Here is a 24,562-nt window from a genome sequence, read left to right on the forward strand (position 1 = left end):
TATATCTCTAAATGGCAAGATAATATTTGTAACTCTTAACAACTTTGTTACTATAAGAGCAGTTAGAAGGAGTATATGTAGACAGAGGGTATAGCTATGAAGTGACTTTGATGGGATGATATCCCAAAAAACAAAATAAAGGGGTGAGAAAGAAAATTGCACTGGAAAAAGAAGGAGGAGGGAGATTGAATGGGGTAAATTATCCCATATAAGAGAGGCATGAAAAAACTATTATGATGGCAATGAAGGGGGCAGGGGTAGCAGGCAAAGCTTAAACCTTGCTCTCATCAAAATTGGCTAATAGAAGGGGGAGGGGGAAGTAATAAAAGGGAGGGAATATTGGGGAAGGTAGTCATCAGAAGTAAAACACTTGTGAGGAGGGAAAGGGTGAGGGGTAGAAGAGAGAGGGATAAACAAATGAAAAATAGCATGGAGGGGAATACACAGTTAGTTATCATAACTATAAATGTGAATGGGATGAACTCTCTCATAAAACAGAAGTGGATAACAGAATGAATTAAAAACCAGGATCCTATAATATGTTGTTTACAAGAAACACATTTGAAGTAGAGAGATACACACAGGGTGAAGGTAAGGGGATGGAGCAGAATCTATCCTGCTTCAGCTGAAGCAAAGAAGGCGGGGCTAGCAATCATGATCTCAGACAAAACAAAATCAAAAATAGATCTAGTTAAAAAAGATAAAGAAGGAAGCTATATCTTGCTGAAATGTACCATAAACAATGAAGTCATATCAATACTATACATATATGCACCAAATGGTATAGCATCTAAATTTCTGAAGAAGCTGAATGAGTTACAGGAGGAAATAGATAATAAAACTATACTACTAGGGGACCTCAACTTTCTCCTCTCAGAACTAGATCAAATGTAACCAAACAATAAACAAGAAAGAAGTTGAGGAGGTAAATAAAATTCTGGAAATGTTACATATGATAGACCTTTGGAGAAAATTCAATGGGAATAGAAAGGAATATACCTTTTTTCTTAGCAGTACATGGCACGTACACAAAAATTGACCTTGTGTTAGGACATAAAATCCTCACAACCGAATGCAGGAAAGCAGAAATAGTAAATGCATCCTTTTCAGATCATAATGCAATAAAAATTACATTCAATAATGGATAATAGAGAGATTAAAAATTAATTGGAAATTAAATAATCTAATCCTAAAAAACAAGAGGGTCAAAGAACAAATCATAGAAACAGTTGATAATTTCATTAAAGAAAATGACAACAATGAGACAACCTGCCAGAATGTAGAGAATACAGCCAAAGAGGTACTTAGGGGGAAATTTATATCTCTAATTGCTTACATTAATAAAATAGAGAAAAAGCAAGTCAATGAATTGGGCACACAACCAAAAAAACTAGAAAAAGAACAAAGTAAAAATCCCCAATTAAACACCAAATTGGAAATCCTGAAAATCAAAGGAAAGATTAATAAAACTGAAAGTAAGAAAACTATTGAACTAATAAATAAAGCTAGAAGCTGATTTTATTAAAAAAAAAAATAAACCATTGGTTAATTTGATTTAAAAAAGGAAAGAAGAAAACCAAATTATTAGTATCAAAAATGAAAGGGGTGAATTCACCACCAGTGAAGAAGAAATTAAGACAATTGTTAAGAGCTATTTTGCCTAATTATATGCCAATAAATTTGACAATCTAAATGAAATGGATAAACATCTATAAAAATATAAATTACCCAGATTAACAGATGAAGAAATAAAATAATTAAATAGCTTAATCTTAGAAAAAGAAATTGAACAAATCATCAATGGACTTCCTAAGAAAAAAAACCCCAGGACCAGATAGATTCACAAGCAAATTCTACCCAACATTTAAAGAACAATTAATCTCAGTATGATATAAACTATTTGGAAAAATAAACAAAAAAAGGAGTCCTACCAGATTCCTTTGTGACAGAAATATAGTGCTGATACCCAAACCAGGAAGAGCCAAAACAAAGAAAGAAAATAATAGACCAATTTCCATAATGAATATTGATGGAAAAATTTTAAATAAAACATTAGAAAAGAGATTACAGCAATGTATCACAAGGATCATGCATTATGAGCAGGTGGGATTTATACCAGGAATGCAGAGCTGGTTCAATATTAGGAAAACTATTAGCATAATTGACCATATCAATAACAAAACCAACAGAAATCATATGATTATCTCAATAGATACAGAAAAAGCCTTTGACAAAATGTAACATTCATTCCTATTAAAAACACTAGAGAGCACAGGAACAAATGGAACTTACCTTAAAATGGTAAATAATATTTATCTAAAACCATTAGCAAGCGTTATCTATAATGGGGATAAGCTAGAAGCCTTCCTAGTAGAATCAGGGTGAAGCAAGGATGCCCATTATCACCTCTATTATTTAATATTGCACTAGAAATGTTAGCAATAGCAATAAGAGATGAAAAAGAAATTAAAGGAATGACAGTAGGCAATGAGGAAACAAATATCACTCTGCAGATGATATGATGTTCTACTTAGAAAAGGAACTAAAAAACTACTTGAAGTTTTTAACAACTTTAGCAAAGTTGCAGGATACAAAATAAATCCATGTGCATCATCAACATTTCTATATATTATCAACAAAGTCCAGCAGCAAGAGATAGAAAAAGAAATTTCATTTGAAATAACTGTAGGCAATATAAAATATTTGGGAGCCCACCTGCCAAGACAAACCCAGAAACTATATAAACACAACTATAAAACACTTTTCACACAAATAAAGTCAGATCTAAACAATTGGAAAAATATTAATTGCTCATGGATAGGCTGAGCCAATGTAATAAAAATGACAATTCTACCTAAATTAATCTATTTTTTCAGTGCCATACCAATCAAGCTATCAAAAATTATTTTATAGAGCTAGAAAAAATAATAACAAAATTCATCTGGAAGAACAAAAGCTCAATGATATCAAGGGGATAGATGAAAAAAAATGCAAAAGAAGGGGGTCTAGCCATTCCAGATTTCAAATTGTATTTAAAGCAATAATTATCAAAACAATCTGCTACTAGCTAAGAAATAGAGTGGTGTATCAGTAGAATAGATTAGGTACAAATTACATGATAGTAAATGACTATAGTAATCTAGTATATGATAAACCCAAAGATCCAAGCTTTTGGAACAAAAACTCATTATTGGACAAAAAACTGTTGGGCAAACTGGAAAACAGTACGGCAGAAACTAGGTTTCTAACTAACATCTCACACCATATACCAAGATATGGTCAAAATGGGTACATGATTTGTGCCTAAAAGGTGATACCATAAGCAAATTAAGAGGGCATGGATAGTTTACTTGTCAGATTTATAGATAAGGGAAGAATTTAGGGCCAAAGAAAATATAGAGAGAATTACAAAATGTAAAATAGATAACTTTGATTATATAAAATAAAACGTTTTTGCACAAACAAAACCAATGCAACCAAAATTATAAGGAAAGCAGAAAACTGGGTTGGAGGGAGTAAATTTGCAATAAGTATCTCTAATAAAGAGACTTCATTTCTCAAATATATAGAGAACTGAGTCAAATTTATAAAAATACAAGTCATTCCCCAATTGATAAATGGTCAAAGGATATGAATAGGCAATTTTCAGAGGAAGAAACCAAAGCTATCTATAGTCATATGAAAAATGCTCTAAATCACTATTGATCAGAGAAATGAAATTTTTAAAAATTTTATTTATTTATTTTTAGTTTTTAACATTCACTTCCATAAGATTTTGAGTTCCAAATTTTCTCCCCATCCATCCTCTCCGCCACTCCAAGATGGCATGCAATCTGATATAGGCTCTACATATACATTCACATTGAACCTATTTTCACATTAGTCATGTTGTAAAGAAGAATTAGAACCAATGAGAGAAACCACAAGAAAGAAGAAACAAACAAACAAAAAGTAAAAAAAAAAAAAAAAAAGGTCAAATAATGTGCTTCAATCTGCATTCAGTCTCCACAGTTCTTTTTCTGGATATTGACAGCATTTTCCACCATAAGTCCTTTGGAATTGTCTTGGATCCTTGCATTGCTGAGAGGAGATGAGTCTGTCAAAGTTAGTCATTGAACACTGTGGCTGTTACTGTGTATAGTGTTCTCCTGGTTCTGCTCACTTCACAGAGAAATGAAAATTAAAACAACTCTGAGGTACCACTTCACAGTAATCAGAGTGGCTAATGTGACAAAAAAGGAAAATGGTGGATGTTGGAGGAGATATGGGAAAACTGGGACACTAATGTATTGTTGGTGGAGTTATAAATTGATCCAACCATTCTAGAGAACAATTTAGGTCTATGCCCAAAGGGCTATAAAACTTCACATCTCCTTTGATCCAGCAATACCATTACTAGGTCTGTATCCCAAAGACATCCAAAAAAAGGGAAAAGGACCTATCTGTACAAAGCTATAGCAGCTCTTTTTGTGGTGGTTGAGAATTGGAGATCAAAGGGATATGTACCAATTGGGGAATGGCTAAACAAGATGTGGTTTGTGATTGTAATGAAATATTATTTGTGAAAAAACAAGCAGGATGATTTCAGAAAAACCTGGAAAGACTTACATGAACTGATGCATAGTGAAGTGAACTGAGCCAGGAGAACATTGTAGACAGAAGCAGCAATATTGTTTGATGAAGACCTGTGAATGACTTGGCTATTCTCAGCAATACAATGATCAAAGAAAATCCTAAAGGACTAATGATGAAGCATACTATCCACCTCCAGAGTGGATATTGATTGCATAAAGACTGAAGCATGCTATTTTTCACTTTTTTCTTTCATTTTTTTCTTTTATTTGAGTTTTCTTATATAAAATGACTAATATGGAAATGCTTTACATAATTGCACATGTGTAACTTATGTCTGATTGCTTACTCGCTCAGAGAGGAGGGAAGGGAAGGAGGGAGGGAAAGAATTTGGAAATCAAAATTCTAAATAAAACTGTTTTTAAAAAATTTTTTTAAATATCAAGGCAGGGGAAAACATTTCCAATTGGGGAGATCAGGGAGTCCTAAATAAAAGAAATACCTCCCAAAATGGGCCTTAAAGAAAGAGAGGAATCTCAATAAGCAAGAAATAGGGAAGGAGGGTGTTGTAGGCTTGGTAAGGTGTGATGTACAGCACATTGAGTTCTGAGAACAGAATGACTAAGAGATATAATGCAAAATGACTCTGAAAAGTTATTTTGGAACCAGCTTGCAGAGGGCCTTGAGTGTCAGGCCAAGGAATTTGTGTTTATCCTTATAGGCAAAGGGGAGCCATTGAAGCTTTGTGAGCAGGAGTGTAACATGGTTAGACTAAGCCTTTGGAAAATTGTTTGGATAGTTGTAGGAAGGCTGGATTAGACATTGGAGGCAGAGACCAGTTAGAAAATGTTCTAATAAGCAATCTGGGAGGGAGGTGATAGGAACCTAAACTAGAGGGTGGTCACTTGCTTGGATACTCCCTAAAGCAAGGTCATATACATCAAGAAAGTTTATTTTCCATGTTTATCTCATTGCCTTCCTGCTTAAAGCTCCCAGTACTCTCCTGACCCCATCACCCCACCAGGTAACTGATACCATCATTGACACTTGGGCTAAAATTTACTCATCTACCCAGCCTGGGCTTTCTCCCCATGTTTTACATTTTCTGATGTATATCTCTCACCTTGAAAGGAAGAACTTGGCTTGCCAAGAGAGGAAGTTTATCCAATAAAAGAAAGGGGCAAAGGGGTATCTTCTGCTGGATGCTGAAATCATATTGTGTTCAGAACTGACTCAGGGTAAAAGTGAGTCAGGAGAGCCACTAACTAATAAATTTCACTATTCGTTTTCCTCTTCACTCCAGTCCTTGTGCCTCCTGACTCCAAGATGCCTGGATTATTCTACACTCCTCTTTCCTGGACACTTGCCCCTCCTCAAAATTATGCTGTGGGCATTGGGAAGTCCTTAGCCTCACCATCCAGAATTCCTACTTCTTCTAGCTCTCTAGCAATTGGGATCCCTAACAAGCGAGCAGATCCTGAAGGGCCCTGAGTGGAACAAGCATAAAAGGCTTGTCTGGTGGGAGGGCTTGTTGGACAAACCTCATCAGCAAGAGGAGGGAAAGCCTAGGGGCGAAAGAATCTGGGTTACTGGGAGGAACTTGGTTGGAGGTTGGTTGATTTGGTTAAACTAGACCTGTGATTTCATTGATATAAGGAACTCTAGATGTGAAAACTCTCTCTGCCAATGCAGACCAGCATACAGTAGCAATTTTTAGTCCTGGATCTAAGTCCAGCTCTCCATGCCCCATGACAAGAACTTCTCATAAAGAAGTTTAATAGAGTGGAGAGAACACTGAGTCAAAAGACTCCAAAAATCTGGGTTTGAGTATTTGGAAAGTGATTTCAGAGGGAAATGCACTACCAACTGGGGGTGAGAACAGTTAACTACGTGATCTTGAACTAGTTTCTTCCTTTGTCTGGGGTTGAGTCTTCTCATCTGTAAAATGAGGGAGCAAGACTAGAACAATGGTCTCCAGAGTTTTCAGATTGTGCACTCTCTCAGCAAAAAAACATTTGAACGTGCACCTCTAACGTGTGTGTATTTACTTATTTACAAACTGTATACAGGTACTACCATAGTAAAAGTCATGTACGTTGTAACACACAAAAATAGCAATTTAAAAAGGATAAAATAAACATTTTGTCCTAGAGTCAATAGGGAGCCACTAGGGTTTATTGAAGAAGGGTGTGACATAAAGAGACATGAACTTTAGGGAAATCATTTTGGCAATTGTGTGGAGGAGAAATAGGATTGGAGAGAGATTCAAAGCAGAAAGGCCCGTTAAGAGGCTATTGTTGTACACTGGGGCAAGTGATTAGGGTCTGAGCTAGAACCCTAGCTATGTGATTTAAAAAAAAGGGGACATACATGAGTTGTAGAAATTAAAAGAATATGGTTTGGCAACTGATTGGCTATGTGGGTTGAGTGAGAGTGAGGAGTCAAGAATGATACCAAGGAGGCAGGCCTGGGTGATTGCAGTGTCCTCTGTAGAAACAGAGAAATTTGAAAGGCAGTGGTTTGGGGGCAAAGATAATGTAATGAGATCTGCAATACAGATCACAAATCATCCATGCCTGTTCATCTTATGTGATTCACTCTGTCCCACCCAAAATGAACATGGGGCAGGTGAGGTGGAACTCTTATTCATTGGTTACTGTTCTAGAGTACAGAGCCCACCCTCTAAGGGGTACCTGCTATAGCCACCAGGTCGTCTCAAGGGCAAGAGGGAGGTTCTTTGGGGGAAGGGGAGTTTTTCCAATAGCACCATTGTAACAGGAGCTGCTGTGGGTACCCAGTTAACAATTAGGTAATAACTTCCCTGAAGGATGACTATGGTTTTCAAATTCGGGAGGTTGGGAATTGTCACAGCCTGTGGAGAAGACTGACTAGAGGACTATTGGGGAATAAGAGTAGCTGTAGTTGTATTCGAGATAAGCCCCATGATGTGACCCATCTTCCTAACCTCTAATTAGCTGATCAAATGCTCCTTGGGGTCAAGCCCTTCCTCCCAGGAAACCAAGATCCCTACTTTGGACACTACTTGATCAGATTACATCTAGGGTCTTTTTCACCTCTCATAGTGTGTGACCCTATGACTGGATAATAAGTTCCAATACATATGTGAGTATCAAATAGAATGTGCATGTTGATGAGGATGATGGTGGTATGGGGAAAACTATCAACATTGACACTAATTATAGACACTGGGAAACTAACAAAGTAAGAAGAGAAAGATAACAAGTATAGTCTGTCTGGGTAAAAGCTGTGTTGTTCACAGTCGTTTATGTGACTTGCTATTAATGAGATTCATGCCCAGTTAACCAAGCAACACAATAGCAGCCACAGGTCTCCTAGGTCAGATGAACTGGGCTGACTATTTTATATGACCCCAGTACTAAGCTCTGTTCAAGCATGCTCAATCTTCAGCATCTGTTGTTTATGTTTTATGGTCATTTGCTTATATCTTAAAACAGTTAGAAAGAACACTGATGAGGTTTACTGGGAAGACACACTGGTCAACATCTCATGTGAAAATGGGCAAGGGGATTTAGACAAGGGCCAGAAATGATTTCTTCTTTTCCTTTCTCCCCCTTTTCTTTCTTTTCTTTCTTCCTTCAAACCTCTTTTCCACCTCCTCCCTTACAGCCACCTGTTTTTCATGAAGACCTCTAAGGGTTTCCAGGATGGACACATTTGGTATTCAATTTTCAGCCGCTCCCCTCGAAGTTCATTTACAAGAGTTCAGAGAGTGTCCTGTTGCTTCTCTCTGCTCCTCTGCACCATGCTGACCAGCATCATGTTTTGGGGTGTCCCCAAAGATCCAGCTGAACAGAAAATGGACTTAGGTAATTCCTGCCTGAATAGGGGCTATGGGCCAGAGGATGTTCAAGATGCCAACATTGCTATCAGTTATGTATGTTTTCTCATTATCAACCATCATTAGCATCATCAACAAGCATTAATTAAGCACTTATTATATTCCAGACATTGTACATCTCCAGACAATTGCTGGAGATACATAGAAAAGACAGAAACGTGGTTCCTGCCCTCAAGAAGTTCACATTCTAATTGGGGAGAGAATATGCAAACAACTATATACATATAGATATATTCAGTGTAAATGGGAGGTAATTTTAGAGGAAGATACTTGCAGTAAAGGGGCAGGGCAGAGCAAAGGACAACAATGAGAAAACACTATTGGTTGCTTAGATACTAGGCTTTAGCTTACTCTTACTTTAAACGCATGAGCTCCTCCTTGGACTGACATCTTTGAGAACAGGGACTGTTTTTTTATTTTATTTTTGTTACACTTTAAGTTCCAAACTATCTCCCTCCCTCCCTACCCTGCACCAGAGAAGGCCACCATTTGACACAAATATATATAGCTTTAGATAGATACGTGTAAAACCCTACTAAACATACTTCTATTTATAAGTTATTTTTCTGTAGGTGGATAGCATCTTCTTTTGTACTTGATTTGAGTATTTATAATACTCAAAATAACTTAGCCATTTACAGTTGTTCTTTGAACAATATTGCTGTTACGATATACAAAATTCTGCTTATTTCACTCTTCATTACTTCATACAAGTCTTGCCATGTTTTTCTAAAATCAACCAGCTCATCATTTCTTATAGCACAGTAGTATTCCATCTCAATCATATACCACAACTTGTCTAGCCATTCTCTAGTTGATGAGCATCCCCTCAATTCCCAGTTCTTTGCCACCACAAAGAGAACTGCTATAAATATTTTTACAACATATAGATTCTTTTCCTTTTTCCCTGATCATCTTGGGAAATAGCCCTAATAGTGGTATTGCTGGGTCAAAGGGTATATACAGTTTTATAACTCTGTGGGCATAATTCCAGATTGTTCTCAAAAATGGTTGGATCAGTTCTCAATTCCACCAACAGTGTATTAGTATCCCAATTTTTCCACATTTCCTCCAGCACTTGTTATTTTCCCCTTCTATCATTTTAGTCAATCTGATAGGTATGAGATGATATCTCAAAGTTGTTTTAATTCACATTTCTCTGATCAATAATGATTCAGAGCATTTTTTCATATGACTACATATAGTTTTGGTTTCTTCATCAAAAAACTGCCTTTTCATATCCTTTGACCATTTATCAATTGGGGAATGACTCATATTCTTATAAATTTGACAAAATTCTCTATATATTTGAGATATGAGACCTTTATCTAAGAAACCATAAATTTTTCCTCTCAATTTTCTACTTTCCTTCCAGGGACTATTTTTTTTTTGCGTTTCTTTGTATCCCCAGTGCTTAGCACAGCACCTGCTATGTGCTTAATAAATGCTAATTGACTAATTGACATTCTTTTGACTACTCAGGTAAAATTGAATTCACTTGGCAGGAAGTGATGATTGGTTTGGAAAGTTCCCTCCTTATGTTCCCCATCAACCTACTTATTGTTCAGATCTTCCGGAACACACGACCTCAGTCACCCAAAGAGGAGAACACTAGGAAGGGTCCTGTGTCCCCACAGCTCTCTCCCTCCTCAGAGGCTGCACAGGAAGCCTTCCTCACCTCTGAGACTGTAACAAAGGCAAGTTTTCATTCTTTATGTTCTGGGATTAAAAAGAACAGATATCCTCTGACTGGGTTTTAATACAATTTTGAAAGAAGAGGAATTGTTCCATGGGACAAAAGGGCAATACATTTGGCCAACAAAGGTGCCAGCTTTTTTCACTATCTGAGGCTGTTGATTACCAGCCTTCTGGGCTGGTATTTCACATACTGGCCCATATAGTATAGAGAAGAGTGAGAACAAGAGAACTCCTTAAGGGAGGAGGGAAAGGAACAAGCATTTATCACTATGTGTGAGGCTCTATGCTAAGCTCTTTATAAATATTATTTTGTTTGATACTCACAACAACCCTATGAGGTAGGTGCTGGTATTATCCCTGTTTTACAGTTGATGAAACTGAGGCAGACAGAGGTTAAGTGACTTTCCAGGGTCCCACAGCTAAGTCAAATTTGAACCCAGCTTTTCCTGACTTCAGGCACAGTGTTCTATCTACAATGCTATGTAAGACAGACATGCTATAGAGATAAGGATACAAAAGCAGGCCCAGGTAAACATAGCAAAACTGTTGGGCCATGGTGAAATCTCAAATATCTTGTTCTTCCTCCTGATGACATAGTTCTGCAATATGGGCATCAGTTTAGAAATGTTAGCCCTGAAGCCTGGCCTAGCTATGCTTTTATAAACGCCTCTAGGATACTTCGAGGGGTATAGCCCTTTCTAGGGTTATTGATGTCAGCTTCTGTCTTCCTGCCACACAGATCAAATCCCTCCCTTCCTGATTCTGTTGATGTGTTGCCTTGCAGGAGTCCTGAGGGTCCTGAACCACTGCTGATTTTGGAGGTCCTTATACCCAGAATAAAAAAGAAAGTAAAGATACCAACAGAGAGCACCCCCAAAAGCCAGACCATCATTTGATTTTTTTTTAGTTACATGCTTTTATAGACTCTATCCTTGAAAACATGCTAATACTTGAGGGTAAAATCGAATTTTTTTGTGCAATGTCCCACATACTGTTAAGCCCATCCAGTATGCTACAATATGATATAATGGATAGAGCATTGGATTTGAAGTCAGGAAGGCCTGCATTCAAATTTGATCTCAGATACCTAATAGTATGCAACCCCAGGAAAGTCACATAATCTGTGTTTGCCTCAATTTCCTCATCTGTAAAATGAGGGGTAAATATAGCAGCTACCTCCCAGGGTTGTTGTGAGGATCAGATGTGATAATAATTGTCAAGCCCTTAGCACAATGCCTGGCACATAGTAGGTACTATATAAATGGTAGCTACTGTCATCACCCTTCTGTCACTACAAGGGAGTATGAGATCATATAGGACTGACCTCAGGTCCCTGTAGAAGAGCAGTGTTTTTGTTTTTTCAACTTGCAGGATATTTGGAGAATTGTCAACTCACTGCTTAAAACTCTGAATATTTCATCACCTGCTTCAGGCTCAGATCTGGGGAAATCAATGGATATCAATAAACTATTGGCTTTAATAGAAGAGATCATTTGCCAACAGAACAAAACTGGGAAGGATTTTAATAAGGAGGGCAGGAAAAAAGAGGATGTCTCCATTGTCACCCTTAGGTCTGTCAACTTAAAAGGTAAGTTGCAAGAAGAATAAATCTGTTGTAGCGTCTGTGACCAGCTATTAGATGTGATCTCCAAATTTTCAGTCTTTCTGGAATAAGGCAGAAGCATCTCTTGTTGCTTCCCTTTCAACTTCTGAACAGTGGCCCAGTCCAGACTTGTTCACAACCTTCAAGGCCCCAAGCCCCACCTTGCCTCTCTTCCTTTCGTCAGATGACCTCACTTCCTAATTTACTGAGAGGATTAAGGCCATTCAGTGCCTGCACCCTTGTTTTCCTTCCCCATCAAACCCTCTGAAGCCATACATTTACCATAGTCACAGATTTTTTTCTATATTACATCCATTTCCTGCTGCTTTCTTTCCATGTTAGAAGAAAAGATATCCTTTCTCTTTGCCAAAGCTAACTCCTCTACCTCTCCTCTTGATTCCAGGGTCTTCATCCTCTAAGCTCTCTAGTGTGTCCACTCTCCCAAGCTCTAGTCTCACATCAATAGCTGGCTGCTAGATATCTTCACTTGTGTGTCTAACCAGCTTCTCAAACTCAACAGGTCCAAAACAGACTTTGTCATTTATCAATACCTTCTCCCAGATTTCTTCTACAGGATTTCTGTCAATAGCAGCACTAGCCTTGCCATCCAGGCTCAAAGACTTAGTCACTTGACTCCTCTCTCTTCCTCCCCCATAACAAGTCAGTCATCAAATCAACTCTGATTTTTCCTGCCAGATATATCTTATATTTGTCTCCTCTTTTCCATTCCTATTGCTTTCAGTACCAGGAAGTCTAGGTTTTTGCACCAATATTACCACAGCAGTTCCCAAGTTGGCCTATCTGCTCCAAGGCAGACCTAAGGGTGAGGTTGGAAAAATCCTCTTTTTTTTTCCTGCCATCCTCATCCTTTCCAGTTTTGTTCTGGGAGCAAATGATCTTTGATAGTAATATGAGCAAATCACGCCCAAGGGGTAAGGTCAATGTAGTTGCTACCTGCATACCCCATTCTTGGCCTTTTTGTATGCAGATACAGCCAACAAAGGCCTAATTTGTCCCATAGCACTGCACATAAAGGGAAAAGAATGAAATTAAGATGAAAAGATAGGTTTAGGCAAGATTGTAGGGGTGTTGAATGCCAGGATTAGGGCTTCTATGATGCTATCCCAGGGATTTTCAGTAAATAGTGAGTACTCAGTAGATGTTTGTGGAATGTATATCTGAGACTCCAACAGAAGAACATATTGCTTTCCTCGGGATTTGGGGTGTGCCATTCTGCCACACATAGGGATAGGTCTAGTCTCCCTGGAAAGCAAGCATAGTACAATGAGGGAGATTACCTAACAATTTCCAGAAGCAACAGAAAGGTACTAAATGGAATAAGGCCAAAGAAGAGCCGAACATAAATCTCAAAAAAGAAAAGACACTTAATATGACCTATACCTTAAAAAGCAGTCCCACTATAACATACTTTAAGAGTTGTCCTCTAGGCTTGGCTTAAAGACCTCCATGAAAGGGAATGCACTACTTCCAAAAGCTAATCTTTCTGCTTCTACATCATTCTAATGGCTAGAAAAGTTTTCCTTAAGACAAATATAAATTTGCCTCTTTGTGTCATCTAACCATTGATCCCTTTCAGGCCAAACAGAAATCTATTCCCTCCTCCACATAACTGCTCTTCAGATATTTGAAGACAGTTATCATGTCCTCAATGAGTATTTTCTTCTCCATGCCTAGTTCCAGCCTAACCCCATAGAATTTAAACTCGAACTTTAACACCACCCTAGTTGCCATTTTCTGAACCCTCTAGTTTATCAACATCCTTCCTAAAATTCGGTGCTTAGAACAGAACACAGTATTTCAGACATAGTTTGATCAGGGAAGAGTACAGAGGACCATTCCCTCTATGCTTCTCTGAGTGTAGCCCGAGGTCAAGTTAGTTTTACACATTGTTGACTTATATTGAGCTTATAGTTCACTAAGACACCCAGATCTTTTCATAGGAACCGTTGCTTTCCTTTTCTTATAATTGTGAAGTTAATTTTTTTGATCCAAGTATAAGATTTTACATTTATCTTTACCAAATTCTATGTTAATAAATTTGGTTCTTTATTCTACTCTGTCAAGATTTTATTTTGGATTCTGATTCTGGCATTTAGTGTAACATATAAATGTAAAAAGACTTTGAAAATTATAAACTTCTTGGATGCACATGCATTTTTGCAAAATTGCTTTGGTTGGCAAATGACTAAATATGTATGTTATATTGTACATACACATATGTGTGTGGTATAGATATAAGTATAGATATAGACTTATTATAGATCTATGAGAGGCAGTATAATATAGTGGATAGAGAGATGACCTCAGAACCAGGAAGACCTCCTCTAACACATAATGGCTCTGTGACCCTGGGTAAGTCACTTAACTTCTTTCTGATTTGTTCTAGGCAATTCTTTAAGACTATAAGTTGCAGAAAAGGTGCTGACCTGAATTGGTAAAAGAGAATGTCCTAGTTTAGGAGTTCTCTATATCAACTAAATCACAGATCCACTCCCTCTCTTAATGTGTGTATATGTATGTGTTTTTGAGAAAGGAATCAGCCTTATGTAAGGTCATAGGATCATAAATTTAGAAAGAAATATATAGTTTGTTTAGTCCAATTCCTTCATTTCACAGATGAGGAAACAGAGGTCTAGAGAGGCTAAGTGACTTGCCCAAGGCAGTATGGTGTAGTGGACAGAGTACTGGAATCTAGAATCTACAAGAACTCAATTTTAACCATAGCTCCAACACTCAGGTGTGTGCTTGGGCAAGTCCCTTAACTTCTGGTCTTATCCTCATCAGTAAAATGAGTGGACTTGACTAGTTGACCTCCAAAGTCCCTTTCACTACTAAGTGTACGGTCCTATGAAGTGACAGAGCTAGGATTCAAGCCCAAGTCTTCTGATTTCAAATTCCAGCTTTAAACCTATGAAAATAAGAGCTTCAAGAATGCAGCCCTAGAAACCTTCAAAGGGATGCTTCTGACCTCTGAACTTTTACATCATGACAGTCGAGAAGTAACCAAAAAAAAAAAGCCCTGATTCCTGTCTGCTGAATTGTCAAAAAGGAGTCACTCTTCCCTTCCCCCCTCATCTCTCTTGTGTTTCTACACCTCAATTACCCTCAGTCTTCTACTCTGAACCTCCCAGCTCACCAATGTCCAATTCAAGGAAAAGCAACCTTGGTAGGGAGCTGCCCACTGCTGAAGTTTCTACATAGAATATCGAGGGGGTGGGTTTAGCCCCTAATTCTAGACCTTTAAAGGACAGAGGTCCAATCTTTATGCCAAAGTAGTTAAATTTGGAAATCCATTGTATATTAACTCAAACTTATTTGAATATCTGGTTTCTTGGACCCTTGTCTGAGCCTTTGGATAGTGATGGCTTCTACTTTGTTAACTCATATTTCTGGACCTTGAACATGTAAATTTTGTCTCTGCGACACCTCTTCCCCACCCCCAACCTCTACTATTATTGTCTGGTGATGTTTTACCTTTGGCTTTCTCTGACCCTTAGATATTTTCTTGCCCCTCACTCCTGTATTACAGTTTGGTCCTGCCCAGACCACCCACCCCTGCCAATGTGCCCAACCATTCTATATAAAACTCTGACTACATTCTATTATCAATCCAGTCCTGAGGCCAAGGGAGTAGTATACCCATGGTATCCTATATTCAGAGTTAGTCCTTGAGGTAGCAGGGAGTTCGGAGGATTAGGGGATAATAAGAGCAGTTTCCTTTTTATGTCTGTCCACCTACTGGCACGTCATTTTTTTCTTTGTCACCTAGAGCAAATCAGAATCCCCAGAATCAAGAAGGAGATGAAGAATTGGCTCCAGAGCAGTGATCACAGTCTTTATCTCTATATGCATCTTCAACACATAGAGAAAGAACTTGAACTTCTGGGGCCTCAAGATTTCCAGGATCCTAAGAACCACGCCCAGGCAATGGTGCAGGTTGAGACCCTGAAAAACCTTCTGGGAAACCAGGATAGTTTCCAAGAACCAGTCAGTATGAGGTAACCTTGAATCAGGCTGATTCTGCCTTAGGAGACAGCACTGAACCTACCTCCCACCCGACCCAGCCTGGCCCAGTTGGTAGCTACTGCAGAGAAGGGGGAGATGGCCCTTTTGGGAAGCACTCCTGGTCACATTTACTCAGATTCACCCCCTACATCTCTGCCAACCCCACTCTCTTAGTTCCCCTGAGAGGAAGATTCCAGAAAAAGTAAGACTTCTTTGTCTCTCAGTAAGACTTCTACATCTCACTGACAATGACATCCAGACCTCTGCAGTCTGAGAAAAAAGTCAGTTAACCAAGTCCTTTGGGCTCCTTTCCAGGAAGGAAGGCCATCCTCTAGTCCTTAATTTCTCAGGGGATCATCTAAACCTTCCTTTAGGTATTTTGAATCTGAAGGCTTGCTCTGGATGGTACAGGGCTTTTTAGAAGAGTGGTGATAGAATGGAAACTGCCCACCTCAACTTTACAAGGAGAGAGAACCTGGAAACAGACTAAAAATAATTCCCCTCACTCATTATGGAAACCAAATTCACTTTTAGGCCAAGGGCCTTTTAAAATGAAGATATTACCCTGAGTTTAATAATTTCCAGAAATAGTCCTACTCAACTAATTGATAGGCCTTATATCTGTCTCTAAGGACAAAGTAGAATTTTTCCCCAGAGGGTTAAACTCTGGGTTGTCTATTCCCTCCTTGCTCTCCTCTTACTTCTCCTTCTCTTCTTTCCCCTCCTTAGAGTCCAGTCCGTAGTGAGCATCCTCAGGTCCAGCAAGCAAGGCTCTGCTGGCCCTGGCCTGCCCTGGTGGTTTGCCCTCATTGGCTGGCTGCTTGTCTTGAGCACCAGTGGTGTCGCAGCCTTCTTCACCATGTTGTATGGGCTGCACTATGGGAAAGACAACTCCATCAGATGGCTTCTTTCCATGGCAGTGTCATTTGTGGAAAGTGTTTTCATCACCCAACCCCTGAAGGTAATGTTCCCTACAGTCTCCCAGGGCTTGGCTTTCACTTCCTGCCACCTACTTGAATGGGTTTGAGTTAGGTCAGTTGCCATGTGGGGTCAATGTGTTTCCTGAGAAGACAAACACCAGATGTAACATCACTGAAATGTCTCAAAGCTACCTCTTCAGTACCATTCTGTCACGATCGTTTCTCTCGGAGTCAATGAATGAATGAAAAGTGAATTTTAAAACATTGAGCACTTATTAATAAGCTCTTGGGATACAAAAAGAGAGAAGTGGAAGAGTTCTTGCTTTCAAGGAACTCACATTCTAATTGAAGAGACAACATATATAGGATGGTTCAGAAGCAGGGAGGATAGCAAGGTCCAGGAGTCCTTAGGGTGCCCCAACGGGTCAGATGGCAATGCTCATGGGATCTAGAGGACAAATGTTAAGACCCAGTAGATCTTAGGACTCAGTGGCAAGGCAGATGCTAAGACCTGGGAGTCTTCATCTTACCTAAAAGATTGTAGCTGGTGGCTCTCTATTTGTCTAAGCAATCTAAGTGGCCAAGTCTGCCCACATCATTGCCTCTTAACTGCAAGTATGGTGTTTTCTTCTACCTTGTTCACTTTAATGTATTTCAACAGATTTATTAAGCATCAATCAATCAATAGGTATTTTTAAGCTCCTGCTTTGTACAATATCCTAGAGATACAATGATGAAAAAACAAAAACAAAAACAAAAACCATAAGTCCTCTGCCCTCAAGTTGCATACATTCTACTGTGAGAAAATAATATGCACTCAAAAAGGTCTAATGCAAGGTAAGGAGTGATGGAAGCAAAGGATAAATCCAGACAGAATCATCTAGGAAGATTTGAGGAAAGAGAGGTCATTTTCAGCTGGGAGGATTAGTGTTCTCTTTCATGGAGAAGGTAGCTCCTGATCTGGGCCTTGAAGGAATAAAACATTTCTAGAGGCAGAGATGAAGAAGGAGTATGTTTCAGGCATGGAGAATGGCCTCTGCCAATATTTTGAAGAAGGAAATGGAGGCAGGATAAGATAGTTAAGCTAGGATGTTCCAGTTCACATGAAGAGAATATGGAGATTGCCCAGGGTGGTGGGACCTTGTGTCTCCCTCACAGAAGAGACATTGGACAGGAGGAGAAGAGATCTGAAGTCAATATCTGGGCCAGTGTAGGCAAAATGGGTCCTGCAAGTCTTAGCATTCACAGCTGGTAGTCCTCAGTAGAAAGTAACTCCTTGAGGGCAGAGAGTTTTGTTTTTATCTTTTAATCCCTAGCACCTAGCACAGTACATGGCATATATTAGGTACTTTATCAATTCTTATTGAATTGAATTGAATTTCAGGTCCTGGGATTTGCTGCCTTCTTTGCCCTAGTCTTGAAGAAAGTTGATCAGGAAGAAGACTATTCAGCACCTGTAGCTGGACACCTATGTGGCCCAGGTAAATTCATGGGAGTATGATGAAAATTCCTCTGGGTATAGCCCTCATGCTGAAGTTTGCAGAGACTTTGCCTCCCCACTCCTATTATAGCACAGACGGAATCAGAAGAAATAATCATTCCTTTGCCTTATGTGAATTTTCGCTTGTTCAACAGAAGTAGACTTTTCTTCACCAAAATAACTCCTTAGTTAAGTGAAGTGCTTCCTAGGCTAGATTCTAGTCCTAATGTCACCAACTTGTTGTGTGACACCATGCAATTTACTGGCCTCTCTGAGCCTCAGTTGTCTTGCTATAATATAGTTAGATTCATAATCATAGTATCCCAAGGTCATACGTGTAAGGACAAAGGGAACCTCAGAGGTCACCTAGTCCAACACACTCATTTTACAAATGAGGGAACTCAGGCACAGAGAGGTTAGGTAACTTGTTCAAGGTTACATCAGTGACTAGGTCCTCTTGACTCCAAACCCAGCTCTTTTTCCACTTATTTTATTTCATTCCAGAGAAGAGATTTAGGAGCAGCAAATGTGCGTTGTAGAGAGGCAGATTTAGGCTCTATGTTGTTGTTAAGTGGTTTTTCAAGTTGGGTCTGATTCTCTGTGACTCCATTTGAGTTTTTCTTCACAAAGATGCTGGAGTAGTGTGCCATTTCCTTCTCCAGCTCATTTTACAGACAAGGAACTGAGGCAAACAGGGTTAAGTGACTTGCCCAGGGTCACACAGCTAATAAGTGTGTTAGGACAGATTTGAACCCATGAAGATGAGTCTTTCTGGTTCCAATCCTATCCACTATCTCTATCCACTGTATCACCTAGCTGCACTCTTAACAATTAAAGCTGTTCAAAAGTGGAATGAGCTATCTCAGAAGGTAGTAGGTTTGTCAATAAGGTCTTCAAGTGAAAGACTTGAGTTTGAATGTAGGATATGCTACTTACTAGCTAGATGATCTTAGGCAAGTTACTTCCCCTCTCTTGGCCTCAGTTTCCTTTTCTGTAAAATGAAGGGGTTGAATTAAATCAGTGGTTCTCAAACACTTTGGTCTCAGAACCCCTTTATACTCCTAAAATTTTTTGAAGACTTCAAAAAGCTTTTGTTAATGACTGTCGTATCTACTGATATTCACACTAGAAATAAAAACTAATAAATTTTAAAATATTTATTTAATTCATTTAAAAATAACAATAAACTCATTATACCTTAAATAAAATGTTAATGAAAAATAACTAAATTTTACAAAACAAACAAATTTAGTGAGAAGAGTGGTGGTGTTATATTTTTGCAAATCTCTTTGAGGTCTGACTTAGTAGAAAATAGGTGGATTCTCATATCTGCTTCTGCAGGGAGTTGAGGCCAATGCTTCTGCATTCAGTCTGTTGCAATATATTGTTTTGGCTGTGTACAAGGAAAATTTGGCCTCATGCAATTATGTAGTTGGACAAGGAAGGAATATTTTAATAGGCAAATAACATCTTAGTATTGTTATGAAGATAGTTTTGTCTTCAAAGGCCTGCTGAAAGGGTTTCAGGAGAAACAAGAATCCTCAGAACACACTTTGAAAACTGCTAGATTAAATATTTACTATGGTCCATTTGGACTTTAAAGGTGTGAAATTCAATAGCTCCTGTGGAATTGCTTTAACAAGGGGGAAAGGAAGAATAGCTATTCCTACTGCCCTCACAGTTTCCTGGAACTTCCCTCTTATTCCAGGATAGAGCTCTCCTAGTCCCTGACCCAACACCACTTCTTTGGAACCTGTAAGCCTCCCCCTCAACAAGGTGTGAGGAGGAAGGATCTGGCAGAATCATCTAGAAATCCAGTAGTTACCAAGCACTTAATGTTTCCTAGCAAAGTTACTCAACAAGCATTTATTAAGCTCTTACTAAATTCTAGATCTTGTCCTAAGTGCTAGGGATACAGAAAAAGGTGAAAACCGTCTCTGGCTTAGGCAGAGATATCAGAAAAGACAAGGCTTTGTCTCTCCTCTTGGACACTTATAAGAATGCATCAGAGCCTGGGGAAAAGAGAAATGGATTTGGAGTCAAAGGACTCTAGTTCAAGTCCTGGGTCTGCCACTGACTAGTTAATTAATTAACGATAAATAAAAATAAATGCTTGCTGACTGATTGTTGCCTGGCTGCCTCGCTGTATGACCTTGGGCAACTCTGAGTTCTTCAGCTCCCTCATGAGTAGAGTGACAATCTAAGTCCTGCCTCGCTCACAGGTTGTGATGAGACTCAAGTGAGAGGATAGAAAATGGGTTGGACAGCATAGGATTATAGACAGAGAGCTAGAAGGGGCCATTAAGATCTAGTCCAACACCTTCATTTTATAGACGCAGAAACTGAGGCCCAAGGACATTGCGTCCTGTGCAAGATCACACTGATAGTGACACAGTTGAGATTCACTCTCAGGTTCTGGCTCCAAGGTCATGTTCTTTTCATGGTACCACACTGCATATGAAGTGCAATGTATGTATGACATACTAGCTGTCAACCACCTAGCATTTATTAAGCACCTACTATGTGCCAGGCAGGCCCTGTACTAAGCACTAGGGAGAAAATGAAAGGCAAAAACCCAAAACAAACAAGCAAAAATCTCCTCTTAAGGAGCTCATAATCTAATGGGGAAACAACATGCAGACCACAATGCACAAATAAGATATATACAGTGGGGGTTAGTCTCAGGGACGGCACTAAGATTAAGTTGCCTTAAAATTCCTTGCAGAAGGTGAGGCTTCAGTTGAGAATCAAAGGAAGTCAGGGAAGCCAAGGAATGAAGATGAGGAGAGAGGGAGTTCCAGGCATGAAGGACACCCAGGGAAAATGTCTGGGAGTGAGGAGATGGAGTGTTTTTCCTGAGGAACAGGAAGGATGTCAGTGTCACTGGATCACAGGGTACATTGAGGAGGGTAAGACTACTATAAATAGTCTTATTGAATCCTATACTCATAGAAACTGATATAGAAAAAAAAAATGGTCATATTATACCCCTCCCCTCCTAGACCCCCTCCCTGCCACCTGCAGGTCTGAATCTGAATGTAGAACACTGTGGGCATACTTCTTTTGGACCCAAGGCGGGACCAGTCATGGCATGTGACAGACCCAAGAGCCCTCTGTGAGACACTGTGTCTGTGTCTGGGACACTGGCTGAGTAGCTTGTGGGTAAGACCAACCTGTAGCAGTAATAGTTCACCATGAAAGCCTCTCAGAAAACAGAAAGACACAGTGAGAACCAAGGACTCTTCAGAGCAAGCAGAAGCCTTTGAGTTTACCTTTATCTTTGGCCTTTATCTTGAGAGTTCATTTTGCTTGATTCAGAGACCAATGAGCTTGACTTAGCCCTAGAGACTGGAACAGGTCTTTCCTTGAGTAGAGATTGAGGCAGGACCCCATCCAGGCCGTGTCCAGGGTTCTCCAATCCTCTTGGGCCGGAGCCTAACCTGAAGGCAGAATCATGAGGTTTTCCCAAGGGAGTCCTTACCTAAAGCTCCCTAACTATAAAGCTCAAGATTTCTTTATTAGAATCCTCCATTATTCAGCTGGCCATCAGCATGTGTGACCCTAGACATGGGTTTGAGACCCCATCAATATTTCTCTTCTATTGTAGTTTCCATGTAACTGATGAAAGAAATTTCTGTGGGTCACATATGTCAGACCTCAGGAGAAGAGCTCTCAGGCCACAAGGGTGCCACTGTCTTTTGCATTGACAGAGTCAGACATTTTCTTCCGAGCCCGTAGGGACAGTCAAAGTGGCATTTACCAACCACCTCTTGATGCTGATGTTGAAAAGATGAAGAAGAATCGCCTCAAGGAGCAGAGAGCATTTGCCTTAATTCGAGAAATATTGGGTAAGGTCTCTCCTTAGCTGATTTCCTTTTTCATTTGTTCCCCAGTCAACTCTTCCCTCCCACCCTAAAGCCCATCCAGGTGTCCAGGAGAAGAATTTTAGTGGTGAGAATGGTAAGGAGGGGAAGGGTAGTAGAGGCATTATGAAAGAAGAATCAACAAGATTTGGTCGCTATTGGGAGGGCTTAGGAGGGATGAATCAGATTCAATTCAATTGAACCAATACTTTATTATTTCTACTCATGCAGGTTGCGATGTTCAGTGCTGGGTATATAGCTAGATATAACACAGACCCTGTTCTCAAGGAACTTGTAATCTAATAGAGGAAAAGGCATGTACACAAAAAAACGTAATACAGAAAAGTGAATGAGTGCTTGATTACTTGCATTTGTTACCAGGGTCTTGTTTTTCTTTAAGGGGAGGAGGGAGAGGAAAATGGATTTTTGTTCATTTAAAAAAAGATTTCATTTTAAAGTAAAATAAAACAAAACAAATGAAAGAACCAGGTACAGAAAGTGAAATGAGCAAGGAAAGAATCAGGCCAAGAACTATGAGAAATGTAAAGGAGGAAGAGGTCAGATTCAGCTGCAGGGTAGAACTGGAAGGATATCAGGGAAGGATTCATGGAGGAGATGACAGCTCAGCTTGACCTTAATGGCCAAGGTTTTGTAGTCAGGAGAATGGTGGTGCCTTTGGCAGGTATAATAGTCTCAAGGGGAACCCTTTGAGGAAAAGACATTTGTGTGTAAGTTATTTTTTAGGTCATGAGAGAGGTTCATTTGGGAGGCTCACAAAGCCTCCTCTTTTAGGACAGATCCATTTCTTCTTTTCTAGCTTACATAGGGTTCTTATGGATGCTTTTGCTGGTTGCTTATGGACAGAGGGACCCCAATGCCTACTACTTCAACAGGCACCTAGAGAACAGCTTCTCTACAGGGCTTCAAGGTGTGCTCAGTTTCCAGGAATTTTTTGTGTGGGCCAAGACCACATTAGTGAGCAACTTGTATGGTTCGTATCCAGGTAAAGAGAATGTTCGTCCCTTTCTCTCTTTATCTGTCCTTTTCCTCCCATCCTCCCTGAAATTCTTCTAGTCCAACCCCCTCATTTTACAGATGAGGAAACTGAGATTCAGAGAATTTGAAGGACCTCCCCAAGGTGAGGTTTTGCTTTATCAAATCAAATTTTTTTTATAGTCAAAAAACAAGCACAGTGGGATTTTGTGTTCCCTACATCTTTCGGTCAATCATGTGATAGTGAAGATGTGGCCTAACTGAAATATCACTTGTGAAGTTCTGCCTATTCCTGTATAAATACTTTCATCAAGGATAACCTCAATATCTATATAAATTAGTCTCATAAAATTTTTCTATATAGATGGCAAATTAGACATGCTGTCAGTAGTTATGAGTTATTCTCTTGGTCTCCTTTTGGGAGCAAATACGAAGTCTATTTCTTCCACAGCTTTGGACCTTTCCTCTGATTCTGAAACCCTGAGAATCAGTCCCTCAATGCCTTCAGAATTATGACACTTCCAGCACATACTCCTCTGAGTATATACTTGGTTTAGTATTTTTTCAGTGTCATTTCCATTCCCTCTACAAACATATCTAGGACTCTGACATTAAGTCTAAATGTGGTGGCTCCATTAGGATTGGATGTTAGCTCCCCTCAGCCCCATTGATAAAGAGAAAAGTGTGCTGATGTCACAAGCTGGCCTCTGGGACCCAATGTGTGCAGTGATGGGACAGTACAGTCATGGGCCTATGGCTATCTCAATGTGAATGGGTTACTCACACCCAGTTGACATTCCTGTTTAGGCTTTATTACAGATGGAAACTCAAAGCTGGTTGGCAGTGCCCAGATCCGTCAAGTCAGAGTCCGCAATGACTCCTGCCCTGTTACCCAGGAGCTGTGGGCTTCTCTTCATGAGTGTCATGCACCATATTCCCTGGTGGCTGAAGACATGTCCAACTATGGTGAAGGGTGGAATAGCTCTGCTTGCAATGAAAGCTCTAGCCTTTCCCAGGCCTGGCAGTATCAAAGCCAAACCCAGCTACGAGGCCAGCCCTTTTGGGGCAAACTCACAGTCTATAGGGGAGGAGGCTATGTAGTGCATCTGGGAACAGATCCGAAGAATGCATCAAGGTAAATCTTATCTAAGCATGATCCATTACTAAAAGCTAAAAGAGTTCCCAGAGAAACTCTCATCTAATACCTTTATTTTTCAGAGGAGGAAACTGAGGTCTAGAAAGGCCTAGGGACTTACCTATAGTCACAAAGCTGGTTAGTGGCAAATCTGGGTCTAGAACTCAGGTCTCCTGACTTCTAATCATGCCCTTTTTCCATTCCAAGCCATTGCCATGCTTAATCATGCTGTTGTATCCCTTTGGTATAATATTTGGGCACTTTGGTACCTTTTAGACTGGTTTAATGACAATTAATGTTCACTGGCACAAAAACTCAGTCTGAGTATGCAGACGAAAAAGAGGACCCATGTCAAGACTTCCATTGTCTCTGCCCAGGAGCTATCTCTGTAC

The 24,562-nt window shown here is 39.5% G+C and overlaps 1 protein-coding gene across 1 annotated transcript in view; it reads left to right on the top strand.

Moving 5' to 3' along the window:
- Positions 1–24,562, top strand: part of PKD1L2 (polycystin 1 like 2) — a 146,053-nt gene that overhangs the window by 78,729 nt on the left and 42,762 nt on the right. The window contains 9 exon segments of the mRNA XM_027850359.1: positions 8,221–8,420; positions 9,935–10,149; positions 11,522–11,738; positions 15,544–15,772; positions 16,509–16,740; positions 18,084–18,180; positions 21,890–22,027; positions 22,860–23,045; positions 23,843–24,170. Coding sequence (XP_027706160.1) covers positions 8,221–8,420; positions 9,935–10,149; positions 11,522–11,738; positions 15,544–15,772; positions 16,509–16,740; positions 18,084–18,180; positions 21,890–22,027; positions 22,860–23,045; positions 23,843–24,170 — 1,842 coding nt within the window.

Source organism: Vombatus ursinus, unplaced genomic scaffold (assembly GCF_900497805.2).
Source record: "Vombatus ursinus unplaced genomic scaffold, bare-nosed wombat genome assembly UNPS02009062.1, whole genome shotgun sequence".
NCBI lineage: Eukaryota > Metazoa > Chordata > Mammalia > Diprotodontia > Vombatidae > Vombatus > Vombatus ursinus.